General features: G+C 39.4%; 1 protein-coding gene across 41 annotated transcripts in view; it reads left to right on the plus strand.

Annotated features, from left to right (window-relative positions):
- The window catches only part of SNX14 (sorting nexin 14), a 111,363-nt gene that overhangs the window by 60,927 nt on the left and 27,588 nt on the right, over nt 1-22,848 (plus strand). For 30 of the 41 annotated variants that reach the window (XM_081528674.1, XM_081528646.1, XM_081528650.1 and 27 more), the window contains 7 exons: nt 12,843-12,883; nt 13,018-13,137; nt 15,790-15,913; nt 16,181-16,345; nt 17,088-17,183; nt 19,437-19,528; nt 21,973-22,029. In XM_081528674.1, the coding sequence (XP_081384800.1) occupies nt 12,843-12,883; nt 13,018-13,137; nt 15,790-15,913; nt 16,181-16,345; nt 17,088-17,183; nt 19,437-19,528; nt 21,973-22,029 (695 nt within the window). Of the gene's footprint in view, nt 1-12,842; nt 12,884-13,017; nt 13,138-15,789; nt 15,925-16,180; nt 16,346-17,087; nt 17,184-19,436; nt 19,529-20,081; nt 20,083-21,972; nt 22,030-22,848 lie in introns of all 41 variants that reach the window. The other 11 variants (XR_014064989.1, XR_014064988.1, XR_014064991.1 and 8 more) reach the window with 5 other exon arrangements.

The following is a 22,848-nucleotide window of genomic DNA, read 5'->3' on the forward strand; positions in this document are numbered from 1 at the left end:
TGAAAAATAATTGTAAATATCATAAAGTCAGTTAAAAGAAAAAGGAAAACCACTTGGAAAACCAGTTCGGTGTAAAATTGAGTGCTCTAGCAGTTCCTCTCTGAGATACATACTCTAGAGAATCTTGTATTTATATTTAAGAATGTCCTTAGCAGCATTGTTTATGGTATTGGGTTGGCCAAAACTGGAAATAATACAAATGTTTATCAGCATTAGAGTAGGCAGATAAATTATAGTAGCTTCACAAAATGAATCCTTAGAGGGATGAATACTTATAGCATGTAGCTGCTTGGAATGGTGTGGGTAGAAGTAAAGACACAAAACAATGTATACAGCATGATTCCTTTATAAAGTTTAATTCAGACTAAGCAATAAAATAAGCTGGAAAAGTTTGGATAAAAGTGTTAAAGATCATAATGGAAGAAAAGCAATATTTCTAAATATTTTTTGTATAGTGTCATTTTTAAGTATGTGCAATGCCTTGTCATTTAGTCATGTCCGACTCTCCTTGCAACCCTTTGGACTATAGCCCGCTAGGCTCCTCTGTTCATGGGATTTTTCAGGCAAGAATACTGGAGTGGATTGCCATTTTCTCCTCCAGGGTATCTTCCTGATGGAGGGATAAAATCCGCATTTCCTGTGTCTCCTGCATTGCAGGCAGATCTTTTACCTACTGAGCCATTGGAGAAGCCCCATTTTAAGGGTGTGTGTGTGTGTGTGTGTGTGTGTGTGTGTGTGTGTGTGTGTGTGTGTGTGTGTGTGTGTGTGTGTGTGTGTGTGTGTGTGTGTGTGTGTGTGTGTGTGTGTGTGTGTGTGTGTGTGTGTGTGTTATATAACACACACACACATATAACACCTAATGAATAAATTAAATATTACAAGTGAGCATTTGGCTTTCATCTAGACCTCTCCAAATTAGTATATATAATTCAGGCAGAATATTTAGTGTGTGTCTTATTGAGGGAAGATGCAAGAATATTTTGTATTTGGTTATATATAATGGTTGTTGTTTAATCCCTATGTTGTGTCTGACTCTTTTACTGCCCCATGGACTGTAGTCCACTAGGCTCCTCTGTCCATGAAATTCTCCAGGCAAGAATACTGAAGTGGGTTGCCGTTTCCTTTTTCAGGGGACCTTCCCAACCCAGAAATTGAACCCGCCTCTCCTGCACTGGCAGGTGGATTCTTTACCACTGAGCCACCAGGGAAGCCATATGTAATGTTTAAGAGATAGAATTGGGTAGACCTGTTTACTGACTCAGTTTGACTGAAGGAGAAGAAATGATCAAATATGAGCCAGATTTCTGTTTATATAACTGGATACACACTGTTTATTGCTGAGATATGGAATAAATTTAGAGTAGTTCTAAACTTGGGCTTCCCTGGTGGCTCGGACAGTAAGGAATCCATCAGCAATTGGGGAGACCTGGGTTCGATCCCTGGGCTGGGAAGATCCCCTGGAGGAGGGCATGGCAACCTACTCCAGTATTCTTGCTTGGAGAATCCCCATGGACAGAGCAGCCGGGCAGGCTACAGTCCATGGGGTCTGAGAGTCGGACACAGCTGAGCGACTAAGCACAGCACAGCGTAGTTCTAAACTTACTGAGTTTATAGAATCCAGTTGAAGTTTTATAAAGTAGTAGAGGCAGCAGAGAAGCATGGAATAGAGATTTGTATGTTGTTTGAAATCAGATTGAGTAAAAATTTTGGCTAAGGAAGAGCGTATAGAAGAGAGAAGCACAGGATGAAATACCGTAGTTTAAAGAACTTTGGAAATTCTGAGGCGAGAGTGTAATTTTGGGGGTACCAAAGCAGAAATAGCCTGGCAAGAGGGTTGGAGGTTTGCATATTATAAAACAGTCTCTGTTTTAGTTTTCATTACTATGCCTTTTGTTATTGCCATTAGAGTCTACTTTTTTCCCAAACTGTACTGAAAGAAATTTAAGTTATATTAAACAATTTTGATGGATTTTGACAGCCATTTGTAAATGCTTGAGAAAAATCACAGGTTTGATATTTTATAATAAAGGAACCTGGAGATAAGATCAAGGCAATATTCCTGGCAAACTGGATTAGAATATCTATCATAATCTAAAATCAAGAACACAGACTATTCAAATAGCCAATTTAAATGTTGTAGCAGTTTTTAGAAATTTTTTTCCTTTTGACTAAATGCAAAAGTTAGATACATTTATATATTCACATTGCTTAATGTCTTTGCAAAAATTAGATATCTTTATATATTCACCATTTCTTAATATCTTTTGAAAATATTTCTTGTGGACAATGACATATATACACAAAATTAGAGAAATTTGTATGATGAACTCTTCACCCCTTCAAAAGTTACTACACTTGGCTTGTTCCATTCCTTTGAAAGGTTGTCGCTGAGCCGTGAAAGATGCCGGGATTCTTGGCCTCCAGAGGAGAAGAATTCAGTCTGGGGCCAGTGATGAGGCTTGATTGCTCAGAGATTGTGTGAAAAAAAGTTTTATTAAAGTATAAAAGAGATAGAGAAAGCCTCTGACATAGACATCAGAAGGGGGCAGAAAGAGTGCCCCCCTGCTAGTCTTTAGCTGGATGTTATATAGCTACTACCAGTCTGCTAATTAGAGAAAGGAAATGTCTCAAAACTCAGAGAGTGGCACCAGGCCCCTTACCCACAACATGCATTTTGAGATAACATTGGCACTAGGTGAGTTGTCCTGGGCCATAAAATGATTGACATGAATCTTGAAGAAAGGTAGGTTTCTAAGCAAGTACAGTCTCATTAACATAGCTTAAGAGAACATTTGCATGAGTAAAACATACTGGTTTGTCCAGTGGGTTCTGAGTCCTTAGGGGAGCCCACTTGAAGACAGAGTCTAGGGTAGATACATAGTTTATTAACATAGTTTAAGACAAACATTTCCATAAGAAAAATGCATTGGTTAGCTCAAGGTTTGAGAAGAGTTAAGTTCAAGTGGAACCAGGTGTTGTCATGGCAAAACAGAACTTTAAAAGAAAGCTCTTTTTAAATTTGTATAGAGAAGGGGAAAAAAATCTAACACTTGTTTGTTTCCTCCTGCTGCTTTAGAGAGAGAAAAAATGTCTGACACTTGCAGCCTATTTCCTCTGTTAGGAGATCCCTGGCCTTCCTGCCTGTTACCTTCTCATTCCTCCCTTTTCTTTAGGAGAATTATGTTGCCTAGGGAAAGGAGCGTTGTTCTCATTCTGTAACTGCTTCTGAGCTGATAAGGGGCGTCATCCCTAAATTAGTGAGGCAACATATTCTCCTAACCTTCATATTGAGGGTCTCTGATCCAGAGGCCCCAAGCAGTAGTTGGAGGAAGCTGCCACAGTGGCAGGAGTTTGAGCAACCATTTGTAATTTAAAAGCCTTCGTGCGACAGAAACAAATCCAGCTACACAGTTACAGATGCAGGAAGCAAACAGAAAAGAAACCCAGAACAATCAGAATTATTGCAGTTAGATAGTTTTCCACCATGGGGAACTAGTTAACATCTCCCAAAGTGAGGCAATTGAGTTTTCAGGAGTATCCATAGCCCGAATCATCTTGTTCATGTGTTTAGTAAAGTGAGTAACATTAGTGCTAATATCAGGTATATATGTACAGCACTGGGTATGAATAATGGCACAAGTTCCTCCTTGTGCAGCTGTTAGAATGTCTAAGGCCAATCTGTTTTGTTAAACCACCTTTCTAATTTGTATTTGTTCAGCATTAAGAGCTGAAATAGCTTTTTGAGAATCTTGTAAAGCCTGTTGAGTAAAGTTAGTCAGGGCATCCACTCGTAGCATAACGTCTGTAGTTCCCAGAGGAGGAACAAATACTGCAGCCAAATAATCATACAGGGAGAGCAGACCTTGCCCAGCAAGTTCCGAGGTGTGGTAAACTAGCAAGCTTCTCTGGAAGCTCTGAGACTACAAAGCCGTGAGTAAAAGCTAGACCTAGGATGCATCTCCCTATCCAGCCAGGGGGAAGCCATGCCCATAGGTAAGAGCCACATATCCAGTAGGTCCCGTTTGGAGCAAGCCAGCATGACTGAGATATCCAGTCCCAATCAGTGCCTGGCCAGGCAAAGGGAGGACCTGAACTGGGCTTGGAAAACACGGGAATGATTACATTGCATATTTCCTGAGGCAAAAATCCCAGTTGTTTCCAATCATTATAATTAAGTTGTTGGCTAACTTCTGGGTGTGACTCTGTTTGTTCCCAGCATATAAGAGCGCTAGATGTTAGACATCCCTTTTCAGGAGTTGGCCATATAACCTCATCCCATATTTTATAAACATCAGGTAAAAAGCTGCAGATCTAGACCCATTTGCCTTCTTATGTGTAGCAAAATAGTCATTAAACCAAGACAACGTATAATCAAAATTAAAAGGCACATTGTGTCCATAGTTAAAGTACAAAGTGTTGCACCAGTCCATTTTAGGATTGTTAGATGTCATCAGATTAAGAAGAGGCATCACATATGATTGTTGTTGTTGAAGGTATTCACTTACTCGGAGAAAGTCCTTTCCTTGAAGCGGAGATACCCACCACGGGAAGCCTTCCACTGATGAAGAGGGGAGTGCTCCGCAGACCCAGCAGTTAGACCGATTGTGGAATGAAGAGTAGGAGTGAGCCCAGGACAGGAAGGCATTGTCTTGAGGATCAAATGGCAGACTCAGGATTTTTGGAGTCTGCAGAAGCAGGCTCACATAGATTATCAGGCCCATCTGAAATGTACAAAGTCAGAGCATAGAAAGTAAAGATATAAAATGACATCACTTAGTTCTGTTCACGGTGCCACCTCTTAACTTGAGTGTAATGTACCCATGAATTGATTCCTGGCACTTTGATAGCTGTGAGAGAACAAAGAATAACCTGGTAAGGGCCTTCCCAGAGAGGCTCAAGGGATCGGCCTGCAGATCCCAATGTTTTTATCAGGACCTCAGTTCCTGGCTCAAATAGAGGCTTGCTTAACTCAGAGGCTGGGTCAGGAGTCACTTCCGGAGTTCCGTTAATACCTGTTGAAAAGCTGAGAGCTGAGTTACATAATTAGTTAATGCCAAGGCTTTAGGAAGACTTTTCCACTGAACATTTTCAGAAATTATTAATCATCCATTCTTGGACCGTAATCATCCTTTATCAGTAATGTTACCTCCTCTTTTCTCACATCTTTCTAATTCTTCCTCAGTATCTTGTGGTTTTTCCTGTTCCACAGGGCCTGTCCGGATCAAAGGTGTCTGCAGTGAAGGGGTTTCGTTAAGCGCTGCCGTTTTGGCTTGACAGTCAGCTGATTACCCTGGGCTACTTTACTCCCTTCCCTGCTGCGTCCTTTGCAATGCATAACAGCTGCTTCTTTAGGACAATATATAGCAGTTAAAAGTCTCTCAATCTCTCTGAAATGCTTAATAGGTTCTCCTGTTGCCATTTTAAATTGTCTTCTTTCCATATTGCAGCATAAGCATGTAAAGTCAAATAAGCATACTTAGAATCAATGTAGATATTTACTTGCTGCCCTTTGCTTAACTCTAGAATTGGGTCAGAGCCATAAGCTCCCCTAGCTGAGCACTCATTCCCTGGGGGAGAGATTTCACTTCTAAAACCTGTTCAGCCATCACCATGGTGTAACCTGCGTTATGCTGCCCATCCCAAACAAAAGAACTGCCATCTAAATATTTCCATGTCAGGATTGTCTAATGGGGTATCCATTAGATCTTCCCGAGCTGCATTTTTTCAAGTTAGAAATTGGGAACAATCGTGATCAGGTGTTTCATTTACCTTTTCAGGAAGGAAAGTGGCAGGACTTAAATTTACACAAACTTTAAGCTTAGTTATTGGTCCTTCTAAAAATAATGACTGATATTTAAGAAGCCTACTGTCTGTCATCCAAGTATTAACCTTAGAGTTTAAGAATACACTCCTATAGGCTGCTGATGAGGCCTTTGGGGTTGTGTCAAAACTCCCAAGGCCATAGCTTTTCTTTCAGTGACAAACAAATTAAATTCTGACCCTGTGGGCAAGCTCAGAGCAGGAGCTTGCAGGAGAGCGGTCTGAAGAGCTGTAAAAGCCTTTGAGTATCTGGAGACCAGAACAGTCTGTCAGTTTGGGCCTGCTGAGTTTCAGTTATAAGTTTATATAAAGGCTGGACAAGTTCCCCATAACCCAGAATTCAAATGCAGCAGTAGCCTGTGATTCCTAAAAATCCTCTCAGTTGTCTTAAAGTCATAGGTAGTTCAGTTCAGTTCAGTTCAGTTCAGTCGCTCAGTCGTGTCCAGCTCTTTGCGACCCCATGAACTGTAGCACACTAGGCCTCCCTGTCCATCACCAACTCCCGGAGTTTACCCAAACTCAGGTCCATTGAGTTGGTGATGCCATCCAACCATCTCATCCTCTGTCGTCCCCTTCTCCTCCTGCCCTCAGTCTTTCCCAGCATCAAGGTCTTTTCAAATGAGTCAGCTCTTCGCATCAGGTGGCCAAAGTACTGGGGCCTCAGCTTCAGCATCAGTCCTTCCAATGAACACCCAGGACTGATCTCCTTTAGGATGGACTGGTTGGATCTCCTTGCAGTCCAAGGGACTCTTAAGAGTCTTCTCCAACACCACAGTTCAAAAGCATCAATTCTTCGGCGCTCATCTTTCTTTATAGTCCAACTCTACATCCATACATGGCTACTGGAAAAACCATAGCCTTGACTAGACGGACCTTTGTTGGCAAAGTAATGTCTCTGCTTTTTAATTTGCTGTCTGGGTTGGTCATAACTTTCCTTCCAAAGAGTAAGCATCGTTTAATTTCATGGCTGCAGTCACCATCTGCAGTGATTTTGGAGCCCAAAAAAGTAAAGTCTGTCAGTGTTTCCACTGTTTCCCTATCTATTTGCCATGAAGTGATGGGACTGGATGCCATGATCTTAGATTTCTGAATGTTGAGCTCTAAGCCAACTTTCTCACTCTCCTCTTTCACTTTCATCAAGAAGGTCTTTAGCTTTTCTTCACTTTCTGCCATAAGGGCGGTGTCATCTGCATGTCTGAGGTTATTGATATTTCTCCCAGCAGTCTTGATTCCAGCTTGTGCTTCATCCAGCCCAGCATTCCTCATGATGTGCTCTACATATAAGTTAAATAAGCAGGGTGACAGTATACAGCCTTGACATACTCCTTTCCCTATTTGGAACCAGTCTGTTGTTCCATGTCCAATTCTAACTGTTGCTTCCTGACGTGCACACAGATTTCTCAAGAGGCAGGTCAGGCGGTCTGGTATTACCATCTCTTTCAGAATTTTCCACAGTTTATTGTGATCCACACAGTCAAAGGCTTTGGCATAGTCAATAAAGCAGAAGTAGGTGTTTTTCTGGAACTCTCTTGCTTTTTTGATGATCCAGCGGATGTTGGCAATTTGATCTCTGGTTCCTCTGCCTTTTCTAAAACCAGCTTGAACATCTGGAATTTCACAGTTCATGTGTTGCTGAAGCCTGGCAATACATGGAGAATTTTGAGCATTACTCTACTAGTATGTGAGGTAAGTGCAATTGTGTGGTAGTTTGAGCATTCTTTGGCATTGCCTTTCTTTGGGATTGGAATGAAAACTGACCTTTTCCAGTCCTGTGGCCACTGCTGAGTTTTCCAAATTTGCTGACGTAGTGAGTGCAGAACTTTCACAGCATCAGCTTTTAGGATTTGAAATAGCTCAACTGGAATTCCATCCCCTCCACTAGCTTTATTCATAGTGAGACTTCGTAAGGCCCACTTGACTTCACATTCCAGATGTCTGGCTCTAGGTGAATGATTACACCATCGTGATTTTCTGGGTCGTGAATATCTGGGTCATAGGTAGAGGATGATTTAATATAGGTTTAACTCAGAAAGCAAACTTCAAATCAATGACTGAAAAATATTTTGCTTGTTCAGGAATTTCAGACAATAGAGTATAAGGATTAGACACCACGAGGTGTAAAGGAACTACAGCCTCATGTATTATTCGTAAATCTTGAACTAGTCTCCATTTATCATTCGATTTCTTTATACCCAAAATAAGAGTGTTGCATGGACTGTTACAGGCAATTAATAGCCCCTGCTCCTTTAAATTTTCAATGATGGGTTTTAACCCTTCCTTATCCTCACGTTCCAGTGGATATTGCTTTTTATGTGGAAATAAATGCAGGTCTTTGACCTTTACAAATGCAGTAATAGCATTTTGTGCTCGACCCACCTGTTTTCCTTCAGCCCATACTCTAGGATTTACATTTTGTTTAATTAATGGGAGAGAAAGGGAGGGCTCCATATTCATGAAAACAGAGGCATGGACCTTGCTCAGTATATCACTCCCCAAAAGGGGTGAGGGAGACTCTGGCACAACCAGAAACTCATGTGAAAAATAGCACAGGGTCCCAGTTGTAGCTTAGAGGATGACTGAAATAATAACGTTCGACTTACCCAGACAGTCCCATTACGGAAGCAGACTGGGGAGAAAGTGGGCCAGGACTTCAGTAAGCCCAGAGTAAGTTGCCCCAGTGTCTAAAAGGAAATCGACAGATTGGCCCCCCCACAGTTATTAATACCCAGAGTTCCTCAGGTATAATTAGGACAGGAGCTTGTGTGGGGACCCCTGGGCACCTTCAGTCCTGATTGTCTTGAGAGTCCGACCCCTGAAACCTATGCTTCTGGGGGCAGTCTCTCCTCCAGTGTGGTCCCTTGCAGACTGGACATGGAGCCAGGGGCGGCTTAGATGCCTGAGGGGCAGTCCCACTTGAGGTGCCCCTCCTTTCCACAGTAATAGCAAACCTATCCCTTTTCACCTGGGTCCCTCTGGGCATTTTTCTCAGGCTGTTTAAGAATGGTTCTGACAGCCCTTACAAGGGCTTACACTGGTTCCTTTGTCTTTCTCTGCCTTTCTTTTCCTCATATTCCCTGCCATAATAGACTGTCCGAGGCAATTGCAACAGATTATCTAAAGACTGATTTGGTCCATATGCCTGTTATAATAGCTTACAGTGGATATCTGGAGCCGACCAAGTGAGAAATCTATCTTTTAAGATCATTTTTCCCTCTTCACTTTTGGGATCAATCTCAGTGCATCTGCGAAGGGCTTCCCTCAGTCTATCTAGGAATTTACCAGGAGCTTTCTTCTCTTCCTGTTCTGCGTTTGCCAGTTTGACATAGTTTAAAGTCTTAGCACATGCTTGCCTGAGTCCTTCAAGAATACATGTGACAAAATGACTCTCATCCCATCTTCTTTTAGCCATGTTACAGTCCCAACCTGGTTCTATAGTTAAGACTGCCTGATTCCTAGTGGGGAGGGCGGCTATCTCATCCTCCCTCTTCCCTACTGATTCATTACCAAGCCATTCATCTCCACACGCAACTGCTTTCCCCAAAACTCAAGGTTTTGAGTCGGGAGTTAGTGTTTGTCCCAGGATATACATCACATCCTTCCAAGTAAGGTCATAAAGCAGAGTAACACCCTTAAAAGCTCTAATATATTTTTCTGGGTCCTCTAAATAATCTCCCAGATCCTCCTTAACTCTTTGTATTTCTTGATAAGGGCTTATTAACTCTTATAGGTTGATTATTTCTCCTGGTAGGTGCTTCATGAAGAGGCAACAGCTTGTGTGGCTGTTCCTTGGCCTCTCTGGCTTCTCTGAGCAAATGATCCCAGGATAGATTGGAGGAACCTGTTTTTTTTTTAACCTCTTTTGTCTCGTGTCCTCCATCTCATCCTGTATTTCACCCTTAGTTTTTGCTCTCTGAGCTTCTCTTGCTTCGACTGTCTGAATTTCTGTTGAAATCAGAGTATTCTAAGTTTGTACTGAGACAGGGGTTGTTTGGATCTCTACTTGGGCAGTTTGAATCTCAGTTTGGGTTTTTACTGAGACCGAGGCAACTTGAATTTCAGTTTCAGCTTCTGCCAAGACCAAGGCAACCCTTCTGGGTGGGGGTTCCCTGACTTTCGGTTTGGTCAGTTTGGAGCCCTGGGTATGGGGGCAAAGTAGGAGGACAGGAGGGAGCTGAAGGTTTCATATCCAAATCTATACCCTTAGGACATAAGTCTGGAATGTCTCACAGAGAGAAAAAGGGTAACACATATGCTACTTCTACCCATTTCCCTTGTTTTCTACAGAACTATTGCAGCCACTCATTCCGGGAAACAAACTCACTCAGAAGGACAATGCAGATAGTGGAGTGCAGTTTATTACACTGACGGGCCCAAGGCAGAGCCTCCTCTTAGCCAAGGACCCGGACCAGTTTTTGTGAAAATCTTATATACCCTAAGTGTACGTGCTCAAACCCACCTCCCCAGATTCTCTGAAACTAGTCTGAACAAAGGAAAAGAAAGATACAATCAAAGTTAACCCATGATTTGTGTGCCTTAAACCCGTGATTCATATGCCTTAAGCCTAGGTAGTTAACAGTGGACAATTATCAATAGGCCTGTGGTCATATCCCAATAAGCCTAATAGAATTTATGATTCAGTTACACAGATAACTAGGATATTCTTTTAGGCAATGGAGAGTCTAGGTATGAGCCTTGGGGCTCTTCCATGGTGGGGGTCTGGTTTTCCAGTTGGTATGGCGTTTCCATAGATACTGAGCATATAGCTCAAAATCCACAGTCTGGCCCCAAATGGAGTCCTGCTTTCAAGATGGAGCCTGTTCTGTGTTTCCTCCTTCAGAACCAGTCTGATTGTAAAACAGTATCATAATTAAGAGACCCTCCAACCGGCCACCATTCGCCATCCTCCAGTGAATACCATGGCCATGCAGTTTCACATCAGAAGATTAGGCGTGTCTTCTTTAAGCTCTGGGGATCAAATCTATCCCAGTTTTTCAGGATACAGTTCAAAGGAGTGAGGCTGGAATTGTTAGCTCCCATCTGTAAGAGGAAAAAAGCGACCAGCGCCATCTTTCTACTGGAGGCGTCCCTCCCTGCTCTAGATGGGGGTATAGACAGACTTTACACTGAAGCTTTCCGTCCCTGGTTGGATTTAGTCTGTCCCTTATTGACACAGGCACCATAGTTGTCCCTCCTGGTTCTCCTATTGAGGCAGGGTGGAGATGCATCAGAAGTAGACCTGATGGCATCCCAGACTAGTGTCCAGTTCCTCACCATTAAAACCTTGCTTGCCTCTGATGCCACCTGGGGTGCAATCAGAGTAACCTTCTGGAAGGGCTCACAAGTTAAGACCACTGGGGGAAACATTTGTCTCCTGAGTGCCTGTGCACGATCCTGAGTATATTCCTGACCACAATAAGACCGGTACAAACAAAACCAAGGTGTTCCTTCCAAGCGTCACTGCACCAGTATAAGCGATAGCGAAAGAGATGGTGAAGGGCTGGCCAGTGAGGAAAAAGTGATTTTTGTCCTTGAGTTACCAGGGCCAGTCCTTCCAGTTCATTCCCACAGATTCCACAGAAACAGTATCTAAGGAGTTGGGACAAAAGCCACAGGAGAGCCTCATCTGGTCCACTAAGAGCTAGCCTTACCAAAGGAAGAAGCCCACTGTGCTTCCTATCTGAGTAGCCTTTAACCTGAGAGATGCTCTTGGAGCTAGAGCTCCATCTAGCTTCCGAACTTTCGACTCCTAGCAAGGCTAGGCGCTTCCTGACTACCAATGTAGCGTCCTTACCTTGTCTTGAAGAATCCTGGATGAGCCCTCAAGATGAAAGGTTGTCACTGAGCCATGAAAGATGCTGGGATTCTTGGTCTCTGGAAGAGATAATTAAGTTTAGAACCAGTGATGAGGCTTGATCGCTCAGAGCTTTCATGTAATAAAGTATGAAAGAGATAAAGATTCTGACATAGACATCAGAAGGGGGCAGAAAGAGTGCCCCCTGCTAGTCTTTAGCCAGATGATATAAGCTACTGAAGTGAAGTGAAGTGAAGTTGTTCAGTCGTGTCTGACTCTTTGCGACCCCATGGACTGTAGCTTACAAAGCAGTCTGCTAATTAGAGAAAGGAAATGTCTCAAAACTCAGAGAATGGCACCAGGCCCCTTACCCATAACATGCATTTTGAGATAACATTGGCACAAGGTGAGTTGTCCTGGGCCATAAAATGATTGACATGAATCTTGAGAAAAGGCCTATTTCCAAGCCAATACAGTCCATTAACATAGCTTAAGAGAACATTTGCATGAGTAAAACTTACTGGTTTGTCAAGTGGGTTCTGAGTCTTAGGGGAGCCCACTTGAAGACAGAGTCTAGGATAAATACATAATTCATTAACATAGCTTAAGACAAACATTTCCTTTATTTATTTATTTATTTTTATTTAAATTAGTTTATCTATTTTTTAACTTTACAATATTGTATTTGTTTTGCCATACATTGACATGAATCCACCATGGGTGTACATATGTTCCCCTTCCAAGACAAACATTTCCATAAGAAAAATGCATTGGTTAGCTCAAGGTTTGAGAAGAGTTAAGTTCAGGTGGAACCAGGTGTTGTCATGGCAAAACAGAATTTTAAAAGAAAGCTCTTTTTAAATTTGTATAGAGAAGGGGAAAAAAATCTAACACTTGTTTGTTTCCTCCTGTTGCTTTAGAGAGAGATAAAAAATGTCTTGACACTTGCAGCCTATTTCCTCTGTTTGGAGATCCCTGGCCTTGCTGCCTGTTACCCTCTCACCTTCCCCTACCTCTCACCCCACTGGATTATTTTGAAGTATCCCAAGTGCTGTATCTGGAAATAGTTAAGAATACCATGTTTATTATAAAGTTTTGTTGAGTGTGAAATGGTCCATTTTGCCTTTTACTTGGCTGTCTGGTATTTAAAATTACCTAGTGAAGTATTCATAGAAGCAATTATGAGATATATTTTACCTTCTTAAAATTAATATTTTATTTTTAATTGCAGGGAAAATTATAAAATCTGTTCCTGGGAAACTAATGAAAGAGGTGAATAACTGATTTATGGGCATTCTATAAAATGATAGTTATAAGCATATTTAAATATTAGTAAATTTTAATTGGTCATATGATATTGAAAATCATAATCTTGATTTTTTTATTTTATACCATGGTTTCCACAGAAAGGTCAGCATTTGGAACCTTTCATCATGAATTTCATTAATTCTTGTGAATCTCCAAAGCCTAAACCGAGTAAACCAGAACTGACCATTCTCAGCCCTACTTCAGAAAATAATAAGAAGGTACTATGCGTTGTGTCAGAGAGCCATTAAGTTTGAAATTGTCCTACTTACAACTTTTCCGTTAAAGGGAGAATTCTGTGTTAATGAAATGAATGGGACTGTATGTCTTTGTATGGAAATCAGTTGTAAAGGATAAGGAGGGTATTGTAGGTAGTTGCTTGGTTCTTTGCTTTAATGGGTAAATGTTTCTTGAGAATCTGTATTTGTCAGCTCCTACCATTTCCCTATTGGGGAATTTTTTAAAGTGGTTTTCTTAGGTTGTAAATCACCAACTTCCAGTAATTAAGGAATTAATTTCTATAATGTATTTGTGTTTATTTGATGGTATTATATAATTTCAGTGACTTATAAAATATTTCATCCTTTGATTAAACAAGCACTTTATTATGTGCCTGTTATTGGGTGCTAGGCACTGGGAATATAAAGATAAATTTCGAGGACTTCCCTGGCAGTCCAGTGCTTAAGACTTCGTGCTTTTTTTTGGTTTTTTAAATTTTTAATTGGAGGATTGTGTTGGTTTCTACCAAATATCAACATGAATCAGCCATAGGTATACATATGTTCCCCTTCATCCTGAACCTCCCTTCCACCTTCCACCCCATCTCACCTCTCTAGGTTATCACAAAGCACCTGATTTGAGCTCCCTGCATCATACAGCAAATTTCCACTTGCTGTTTAATTAAACAGCCTTGCTTTTAATGCAGGGGAACTAGGATCCCACAGTGGTGCAGCATGGCCAAAGAAAAAAGGAAAAACAGATAAATTTCCTATCTGCAAGAAGCTCAGTTTAGTGCCAGAGTAGTACCCAGCATGGGGAATTCTGTGAGCTCAAAGAATAGTACCCTCTTCCTCAAGAAAATTTCTTTGGTTTATTACTATATAGGGTATCTTTAATTTTTTTCATTTTAGAAGGTTATTGCTGGTAAACAGAAATACAGTTGATTGTTGTGTATTGATTTTTAATTCACAAGTCTTGCTAGACTTGTGTTAATTTTAGCGATATATCTGTTAATTCTTTTAGATTTATATATTCAAATGATGGCAGTTATGTTTCATTTGTGACTAGGACCTGCTATACAAAGGGAATGATTGCAGTGTTTCACCATTAAATAATATAGTGTAGTTCTTTTTGTAGATATCCTTTATGAAGTTTAGGAAAGTTACCTCCATGTTTGTGGGTGCACTTAGCCTATAGTTTTCTTTCTCATTGTATCCTTGTCAGGTTTTGGTATTAAAGTTATGGTAACTTTTCTTTATTTGCTGGTAGAGTGTTAGTTATTTAAATAGTGATAACTTGTTGATAGTCATCTAGGCCTCAAGTTTTGTTTGTGGAAGTTTTCTTTTTTTTTTAACCAATATAATTTCTTTAATGATTATAATATTCTTCAGATGTATTATTTCATGAGTCAGATTTTGATAGGTTGTATTTTTTAATAAATTTTCCATCTTATCTAAATTTGAAAAATTTTGGCCTTATGTTGTCAATAATATCCTCTTTTCATTTTCTTCTGATGTCTGTGGTTGTATCCCTTTTTATTCCTGGCATTGTCTTCTTCTTTCCTTTTCTTCTTGCTTTTTTGACCCATCTTACCAAAGACTGTCCATTTTATTGTTTTGTTTACCTTTTCTGTCATTTTTTTTTAGTTCCTTAGTATCTGCTCTTTGATTATTATTAAAAATCTATTATTAGATTTTAAAAAATCTATTTGCATACTTTTGGGATAGTAGGTAGGGCTAAGATTTAGTTGCCTTTTAGTATTTTGCTATGAGTAATTCTTCATATCTTTTTCATACACCAGGTCTTGCTGAGCTTTGACTATTTTGTCCAAATAAACTTAGCTTAAACCTTAACGTTTATCTATAAACATCCTTTAATTAAACAGTGATTTATAATCTTTAAATCATGTTGGAATTAAAATCAGCTATTCCTAATGTTTTTTTGTTTTTTGGTTTTTCTATAATTTTATTTGTTTATTTTTGCTTGTACTGGGTCTTCATTGCTGTGTGGGCTTTCTCTAGTTGTGGAGAGTGGAGGGTACTCTCTAGTTGTGGTACTTGGGGTTCTCATTACTGTGACTTCTCTCTCGTTGCAGAATGTGGGCTCTAGAGTGCTCAAGCTTCTCGAGCACTGCATGTCATTGTGGCCTGCATGCTCAGTAGTTGCAGCTCATGGGCTCTAGAGCATGGACTCAGTAGTTGTGGTGCATGGGCTTAATTACCTCATAGCATGTGGAATCTTTCCAGATGAGGGAGCAAACCCAACCCAGGGATTGATAGGCAGATTCTTAACCACTGGACCACCAGGGAAGTCCTAGTGCTAATGGTTTTATGCATCTTTTTATGTTCATTTACTTCTTTTGATGTAAAAAATCAAAGGGATTCTTTGTATGGATAATGAATTGTCTGTTGCATCTAAAATGAAGGTAGATTTTTATTTAATATTTTGGCCCCCCAAAGTATTGTATTCAGTTTTAGGTATAAATGTGGCATTTAGGGGGCAGATCTTAACCACTCTGATATTATGTTTTTTTTAATATTCTGTTTTGATTGGACAAAGTTTAAATACCTTTGCTCTGTAATTACTTTACCCTTAGTAATTATTATTAACCTGTGTAATAAACTGTTTTTTTATTATTTTAACTTTTGCTTTAGCTTTTTAATGATCTGTATAAGAATAATGCAAACCGTGCTGAGAATACAGAAAGAAGGCAAAATCAGAATTATTTTATGGAAATGATGACTGTAGAAGGAGTCTATGATTACCTGATGTATGTGGGTAAGATATCTGTGGTTACTGTTAAAACCTATGTTATATTTCTTCTGTGATGCAAATTAATGCTTTTGCGTATTGCTCCATTATAATTTTTTTAAATTGAAGGTACTTTTTAAATTAAGAATTCAATATATAGAGTATAATTGGTCTTGAACATATTAAAGTTACTAGTGTTTAAAAATAAAATATTGACCATTTGTGTTTTTTTGTATTGGAAAATGTTCAGGTATCTATTTACCTTAATGAAATGTTCTGTGTGATCCTTCTCAGGACAGGTGGTTTTCCAAGTTCCTGACTGGCTTCATCATCTCTTAATGGGAACTCGAATCCTCTTTAAAAACACCCTGGAAATGTATACTGATTACTATCTTCATTGTAAACTAGAACAGCTCTTTCAGGAGCACCGTCTGGTTTCACTTATAACACTTCTCAGAGGTTTGTGTTTCCTCGTGTGTTTGTTTTATGTTTGAATAATCAATTTTTATTTAATTTTAATTAGATCTCAAAGAGTGAGAAGCATGGCTTTTCTTTGCTTGTATTAGTTTTGCTACCATGAGGAAATACTTTTTATATAATAGGTGAAAATTCCTGCAAATGTTTCTTCTTTTAAAAATTTGTTAATTTTTTATAAGATTCTTTTTTTTTTTTAAGATTTATTTTATTCATGTATTTATGGCTGCTTAATAAATGGAAACGGCAACCCACTCCGGTGGGGTCAACTACACAGTCCATAGGGTCTCAAAGAGCCGAGCACAACTGAGCATTTATGGCTGTGCATTTATGGCTGTGTTGGGTCTTCGTTGCTGCACTCGGGCTTTCTCTAGTTGCAGCGAGTGTGGGCTGCTTTCTGGGTGTGCTGAGCTGGCTTCTCATTGCAGTGGTTTCTCTTGTTGTGGAGCACAGGCTCTAGAGCACAGGCTCAGTAGCTGTGACTCTCAGGCTTAGTTGTCCCTCAGCATATGGGATCTTCCCGAACCAGGGACTGAACTGTCCCCTACATTGGCAGGCAGATTCTTTATTACTGAGCTACCAGGGGAGCCCTAATTTTTTATTTTTAATTGGAGGATAATTGCTTTACATGTGTTGGTTTCTGCCATATATCAACATGAATCAGCCATATGTGTACATATGTCTCCTTTCTCTTGAACCCAGCAAATATTTTTTTGTCTCTTTTTAGATGCTGTATTTTGTGAAAACACTGAACCTCGCTCTCTTCAAGATAAGCAAAAACGAGCAAAGCAGACTTTTGAAGGAATGATGAACTACATTCCAGGTATAATATTTTAAAAGTAGTTTAATATAGATTAGTACTCTTTGGTGGTCACAATGTATAGTAATTATTGAGGCTAATTTTTACTGTGAGTTTTTATTTTAGAAGTAGTTATAAGAACCAGTTAAAAGTAACTCATTCATTAAATGGAATTTGGTTTTTATGTTAGCACTAAGAACTTTTAGATAAGGCTGTTTCTACTCACACAATAGTTGGATTCTTTCAGTAACTTAGAATCAAACTGACCATAGTGGTATGTCTGTGGGACAGCTGGAGTCCTGCTGTTCACTTCACCATGAGGAGAGCTACATTAGTGTGTGTGAGTTAGAGGTCAGAATTCATTTATCCATCCTGAGTTTACTGAACACCTTCCTTGTGCCAGGCACTTAGAGCGTGCAGGAGATATAAAAATTGTACTTGGGTAGCTCAATCTGGCAGGAAGATAGACACACAGACAAGACGTACCTGTGATAATAGAGGCTTGTTTAGGTTATGCAGTATCTCAAAGAAGGAGGGTGACTCCCCCTCATAAAGGAGGTAGGCTTGAGTGAATGGTTAGTAACCTCTTACTGAGATGAGAATATAAGGAAAAAACATCAAGGGGTCAAAGCAGATGATACTTAATTTAGGACATTTTGAATGTGACAAGCCTATCTATATATTTATTCAGGAGGCAGTGTCTTGTAAACAATTAAATATCCAGGTTTTGGAATTGGAGGAGTGATGATATAAGATGAGATACAGGAGTCAGGTGTGAGTGGGTAATGCCCAGCAAGAAAATAGAGAGTAAAAATTGAAGATGTCTTAGAGAATTCTCATCATTGAAAAATGAGTCTCAGAATGCTTAATTTCGAAGACAAGTTCTGTCCCCGATCTGAATGTAAATGTGAACCACAGCTATTTTTGAGTGAATCTTCTGTAGGTATATGATGAAGTCAGTTCTTCCTTCTTTTGTAATATGATACAGTGACCTTCTATATTGTAATATAGCATTCATGGTTTTAACTGTCTTAGTTTTAATATTTAGAAACATGGAAAGCCAGTGAATATAATAATTGTAATTTTGCTCAGCAATGAATTTGAGTCACATCTGCTTCAAGACTTCCATTTGGAAAGGGGTGATTTAGCTAGTGAGGAAGCGTAGCATGCTTTTCTGTTGTCCTCTACTCATTTCCTCAGTGATTCTTGAAGAATCTGAAAGGATCGTCTATTTTGGTCCATGATGCTTCATGCATATTAATTGGGAAATTCTGTATAGTATTGGTGAATTAGGGGATTCACAAAGATGCATTATGGGCCATCTCTCTTGAAAAATATCAAGGATCTACTGAACTTACTATAAATTGAATTTTGCCTCTCAGGGTTAGATGTACCCTGTAAAAGCAAACATAAAATGAAGATTTTCCTTGAACAGCATTAAGCGTTTCGTTATGATTGGAGGGGAAAGGACAAATATTTCAGCACCTTGTTTACTTAAGAATAAGTTTCTTTTCCTGCTTGGAGGAAACCATTCAGCACAGATTTTAATAAGGACTGACTGTGGCACCAGGAGTGATACATGACAGCTGTGTAGTCAAACATGAATTAGAACTTTTGGGAGCAAACTTGTGTTTAAACAGTTTCCCAAAAGATTGTTCTGTAAGATAGTTAATAGTAATTTTGCAAAAAGTACAGAAATAAATTTGTCATATTCATTGAAGAGAGTCTCTGTTCACCATAAAATTAAATTTAATTAAATTTAAAAAAATATTAAGATATTCAAACATGAAAATATGGAGAGTGAAAAGTAGAAGTGATCCTCCCCCCACTGTGCAGAAGTAGCGGTATGTTCCCACTGGTGTTAATCCTCACAGACAGTTTCTTTGTATTTCTGTATATGTATGCACAAGTGTGTGTACCTAGTGCTTTATTTTATTTTATTTGAATGGGATAATAGAATATGTATTGTTTCCCAACTGTCTTTTATCCTTTAATAGTATAAGCAGATTTCTTTACTGTAACATTCCTGAGAGCTTACAGCTATGCTTTGTATGTTGTGAATCTGTAAATTCAGGACTCGTAATACTGCATTTCTCAACTTGACCACAGAGCCCTTTTTTCCAAGAGCTTCTTACTGAAGCACTGATTTAGGAAATGCTGACTTACAGTTTTTACATAATACCTGGGGGAGAGGGTGGAGATTTTTGCCTTATGATCCAGTAAATGATGAGTCACTTTATAATATAAAATTGTTTCACATGTGGCTTTCTTGTTTAGATTTGATAGTCAAGTGTATTGGTGAAGAAGCCAAGTATGAAAGCATCCGACTTCTTTTTGATGGTTTACAGCAGCCAGTTCTCAACAAGCAGGTAAAATTCATTGAAGCAGATTGGCTTGTGTCGGCTTGGTTTAGTGAATGACACAGGAGCGTGTCTGGTATATTAACTGTGAAGTGATACTATGCTAAGTGAAGGCAACGTAATTCAAACATGTGGATGGAATAAAAGTGTCTTCTGTTAACTCTTTTTGCTCATTACATTTTTTTTTTAATAACATGATTGAAAATAAATATTCATTATAGGAAATTTGGAATATACCAAGCAGATTCTTTACCACTAGCGCTACCAGGGAAGCAAAAATTCATGAAATAAAGTAAAAATTTAAATATCAAGAATTCCATCATTCATTCAGGTTATATAGAATAACTGCAATTAACATTTTACTACTTATCAGTTCAGTTCAGTCTCTCAGTTGTGTCTGACTCCTTGTGACCCTATGGACTGCAGCGTGCCAGGCCTCCCTGTCTATCACCAACTTCCGGAGTTTACCCAAACTCAGGTCCATTGAGTTGGTGATGCCATCCAACCATCTCATCCTCTGTCGTCCTCTTCTTCTCCTGCCCTCAATCTTTCCCAGCATCAGGGTCTTTACAAATGAGTCAGCTCTTCACATCAGGTGGCCACAGTACTGGAGTTTCAGCTTCAACATCAGTCCTTCCAATCAACATTCAGGACTGATTTCCTTTAGGATGGACTAGTTGGGTCTCCTTGCTGTCCGAGGGACTCTCAAGAGTCTTCTCCAACACCACACTTCAAAAGCATCAATTCTTCGGCACTTAGCTTTCTTTATAGTCCAACTCTACATCATACATGGCTACTGGAAAAACCATAGCTTTGACTAGATGGACCTTTGTTGGCAAAGTAATGTCTCTGCTTTTTAATTTGCTCTCTAGGTTGGTCATGACTTTTCTCAAAGGAGAAAGCATCTTTTAATTTCATGGCTGCAGTCACCATCTGCAGTGATTTTGGAGCCCCCAAAAATAGTCTGTCCCTGTTTCCACTGTTTCCCCATCTATTTCCCATGAAGTGATGGGACCAGATACCATGATCTTAGTTTTCTGAATGTTGAGCTTTAAGCTGACTTTCTCACTCTCCTCTTTCACTTTCATCAAGAGGCTCTTTAGATCTTCTTCACTTTCTGCCATAAGGGTGGTATCATCTGCATATCTGAGGTTATTGACATTTCTCCCGGCAATCTTGATTCCAGCTTATGCTTCTTCCAGCCCAGTGTTTCTCATGATGTACTCTGCATATAAGTTAAATAAGCAGGGTGACAGTATACAGCCTTGACATACTCCTTTCCCTATTTGGAACCAGTCTGATTTTCCATGTCCAGTTCTAACTGTTGCTTCTTGACCTGCATACAGATTTCTCAAGAGACAGGTCAGGTGGTCTGGTATTCCCATCTCTCAGAATTTTCCACAGTTTGTGGTGATCCACTCAGTCAAAGGCTTTGGCATCATCAATAAAGCAGAAGTAGATGTTTTTCTGGAACGTTTTTGCTTTTTCGATGATCCAGCGGATGTTGGCAATTTGATCTCTGGTTCATCTGCCTTTTCTAAATCCAGCTTGAACATCTGGAAGTTCACCGTTCACATACTGTTGAAGCCTGGCTTGGAGAATTTTGAGCATTACTTTGCTAGTGTGTGAGATAAGTGCAATTGTGTGGTAGTTTGAGCATTCTTTGGCATTGCCTTTCTTTGGGATTGGAATGAAAACTGACCTTTTCCAGTCCTGTGACCACTGCTGAGTTTTCCAAATTTGATGAAATATTAAGTGCAGCACTTTCACAGCATCAGCTTTTGGGATTTGAAATAGCTCAACTGGAATTCCATGCCCTCCACTAGCTTTGTTCATAATGATGCTTCCTAAGGCCCGTTTGACTTCACATTCCAGGATGTCTGGCTCTAGGTGAGTGATTACAGCATCGTGATTATCTGGGTCGTGAAGATCTTTTTTGTACAGTTCTTCTGTGTATTCTTGCCACCTCTTCTTAATATCTTCTGCTCCTGTTAGGTCCATACCATTTCTGTCCTTCATTGAGCCCATCTTTGCATGAAATGTGCCCTTGATATCTCTAATTTTCTTGAAGAGATCTCTAGTCTTTCCCATTCTATTGTTTTCCTCTATTTCTTTGCATTGATCTCTGAGGAAGGCTTTCTTATCTCTCCCTGCTATTCTTTGGAACTCTGCATTCAAATGGGTCTATCTTTCCTTTTCTCCTTTGCCTTTAGTCTCACATATTCTGAGACCTTAACACAGTTAAAATTTTGTATCAGGCTTTAAAATTGTTGTTATATACAAAATATTTAACATAAAACAAATTATGAGGCATAATAATAACATGTAAACATGTGAAAACATATCTATCTAAAACTCATCCTAAAAATAGAACATTATGGATCTTGTTGAAACTACTTTTGTTGGTTTTTTTTTTTTGTCTAATGCCTTAAAATCTTTTTTGTGCATTTTAGCTGACTTACGTTTTATTGGACATTGTGATACAAGAACTGTTTCCAGAGCTCAATAAGGTAACTGAAAAGCAGCACTTTTTTAATGTTTTTAATGGTGTACTGACATTTAATTAGGGACATAAAAATTAAGGAAATCCTTGTGACACTGATTGTTTTAAAAATGAACTACCTTAACAAATAGCTCTTTGTATTTTCTTCACTCAACATGCTTAAACATAGAGTGGATTTGGGGATGTATGAACTGATTAGCCCTTGCCTTGACTTCCCCCCTTCCTGATTCCAGTCAGATAGGATGTTATACCCTGTAGAGCCTCGCCAGAGGAAGGTGTGAGTGTACATCCTGTCTCTAGGATGGGCCAAGCTCTGCGGGCTGTCATCTGCACACTGAATGCTGTGTGACGTTTTTGAAGCAGTTGAGCTTATATGAACCCAAGAACACAAAACAAATAGGAGTTGGAGGATAGTGATATTATTATTACCTTGAATCCTACAGATTTTGAGTTTTGAGCGTTGCTTTTTTACCTTTTTTATTTTTTTGACTAATCCCTTTGATTAGATGAAATAACTATTCAGGGTTGTGATACAGCAGTGAAATGTTAGTTTTATAGAGGAAACTAGATTTGGACTATTTACCTATTGAATACAAGTTTTCAAGTTTAGCAGTATTCAATGTATATTAAAACAGGGTGGCAATTACGGACATTCTGTGTTCAGTTTACATAGGAATCAGTACTAGGAAAGTCCAGCTGTCTGAGACTTTATGAGGTCTGTCGCATGCTGTTTTTCTCCTCTCTAAAACGTAAATATTATCTGTGGGATATGCCAGCTAATTTCTTGCGGGTTTTAACACATATGTATGTTTTAGGTTAGAATTTT

This window comes from Giraffa tippelskirchi, chromosome 9, assembly GCF_054371585.1.
Source record: "Giraffa tippelskirchi isolate mGirTip1 chromosome 9, T2T-mGirTip1v1.2.pri, whole genome shotgun sequence".
Lineage (NCBI taxonomy): Eukaryota > Metazoa > Chordata > Mammalia > Artiodactyla > Giraffidae > Giraffa > Giraffa tippelskirchi.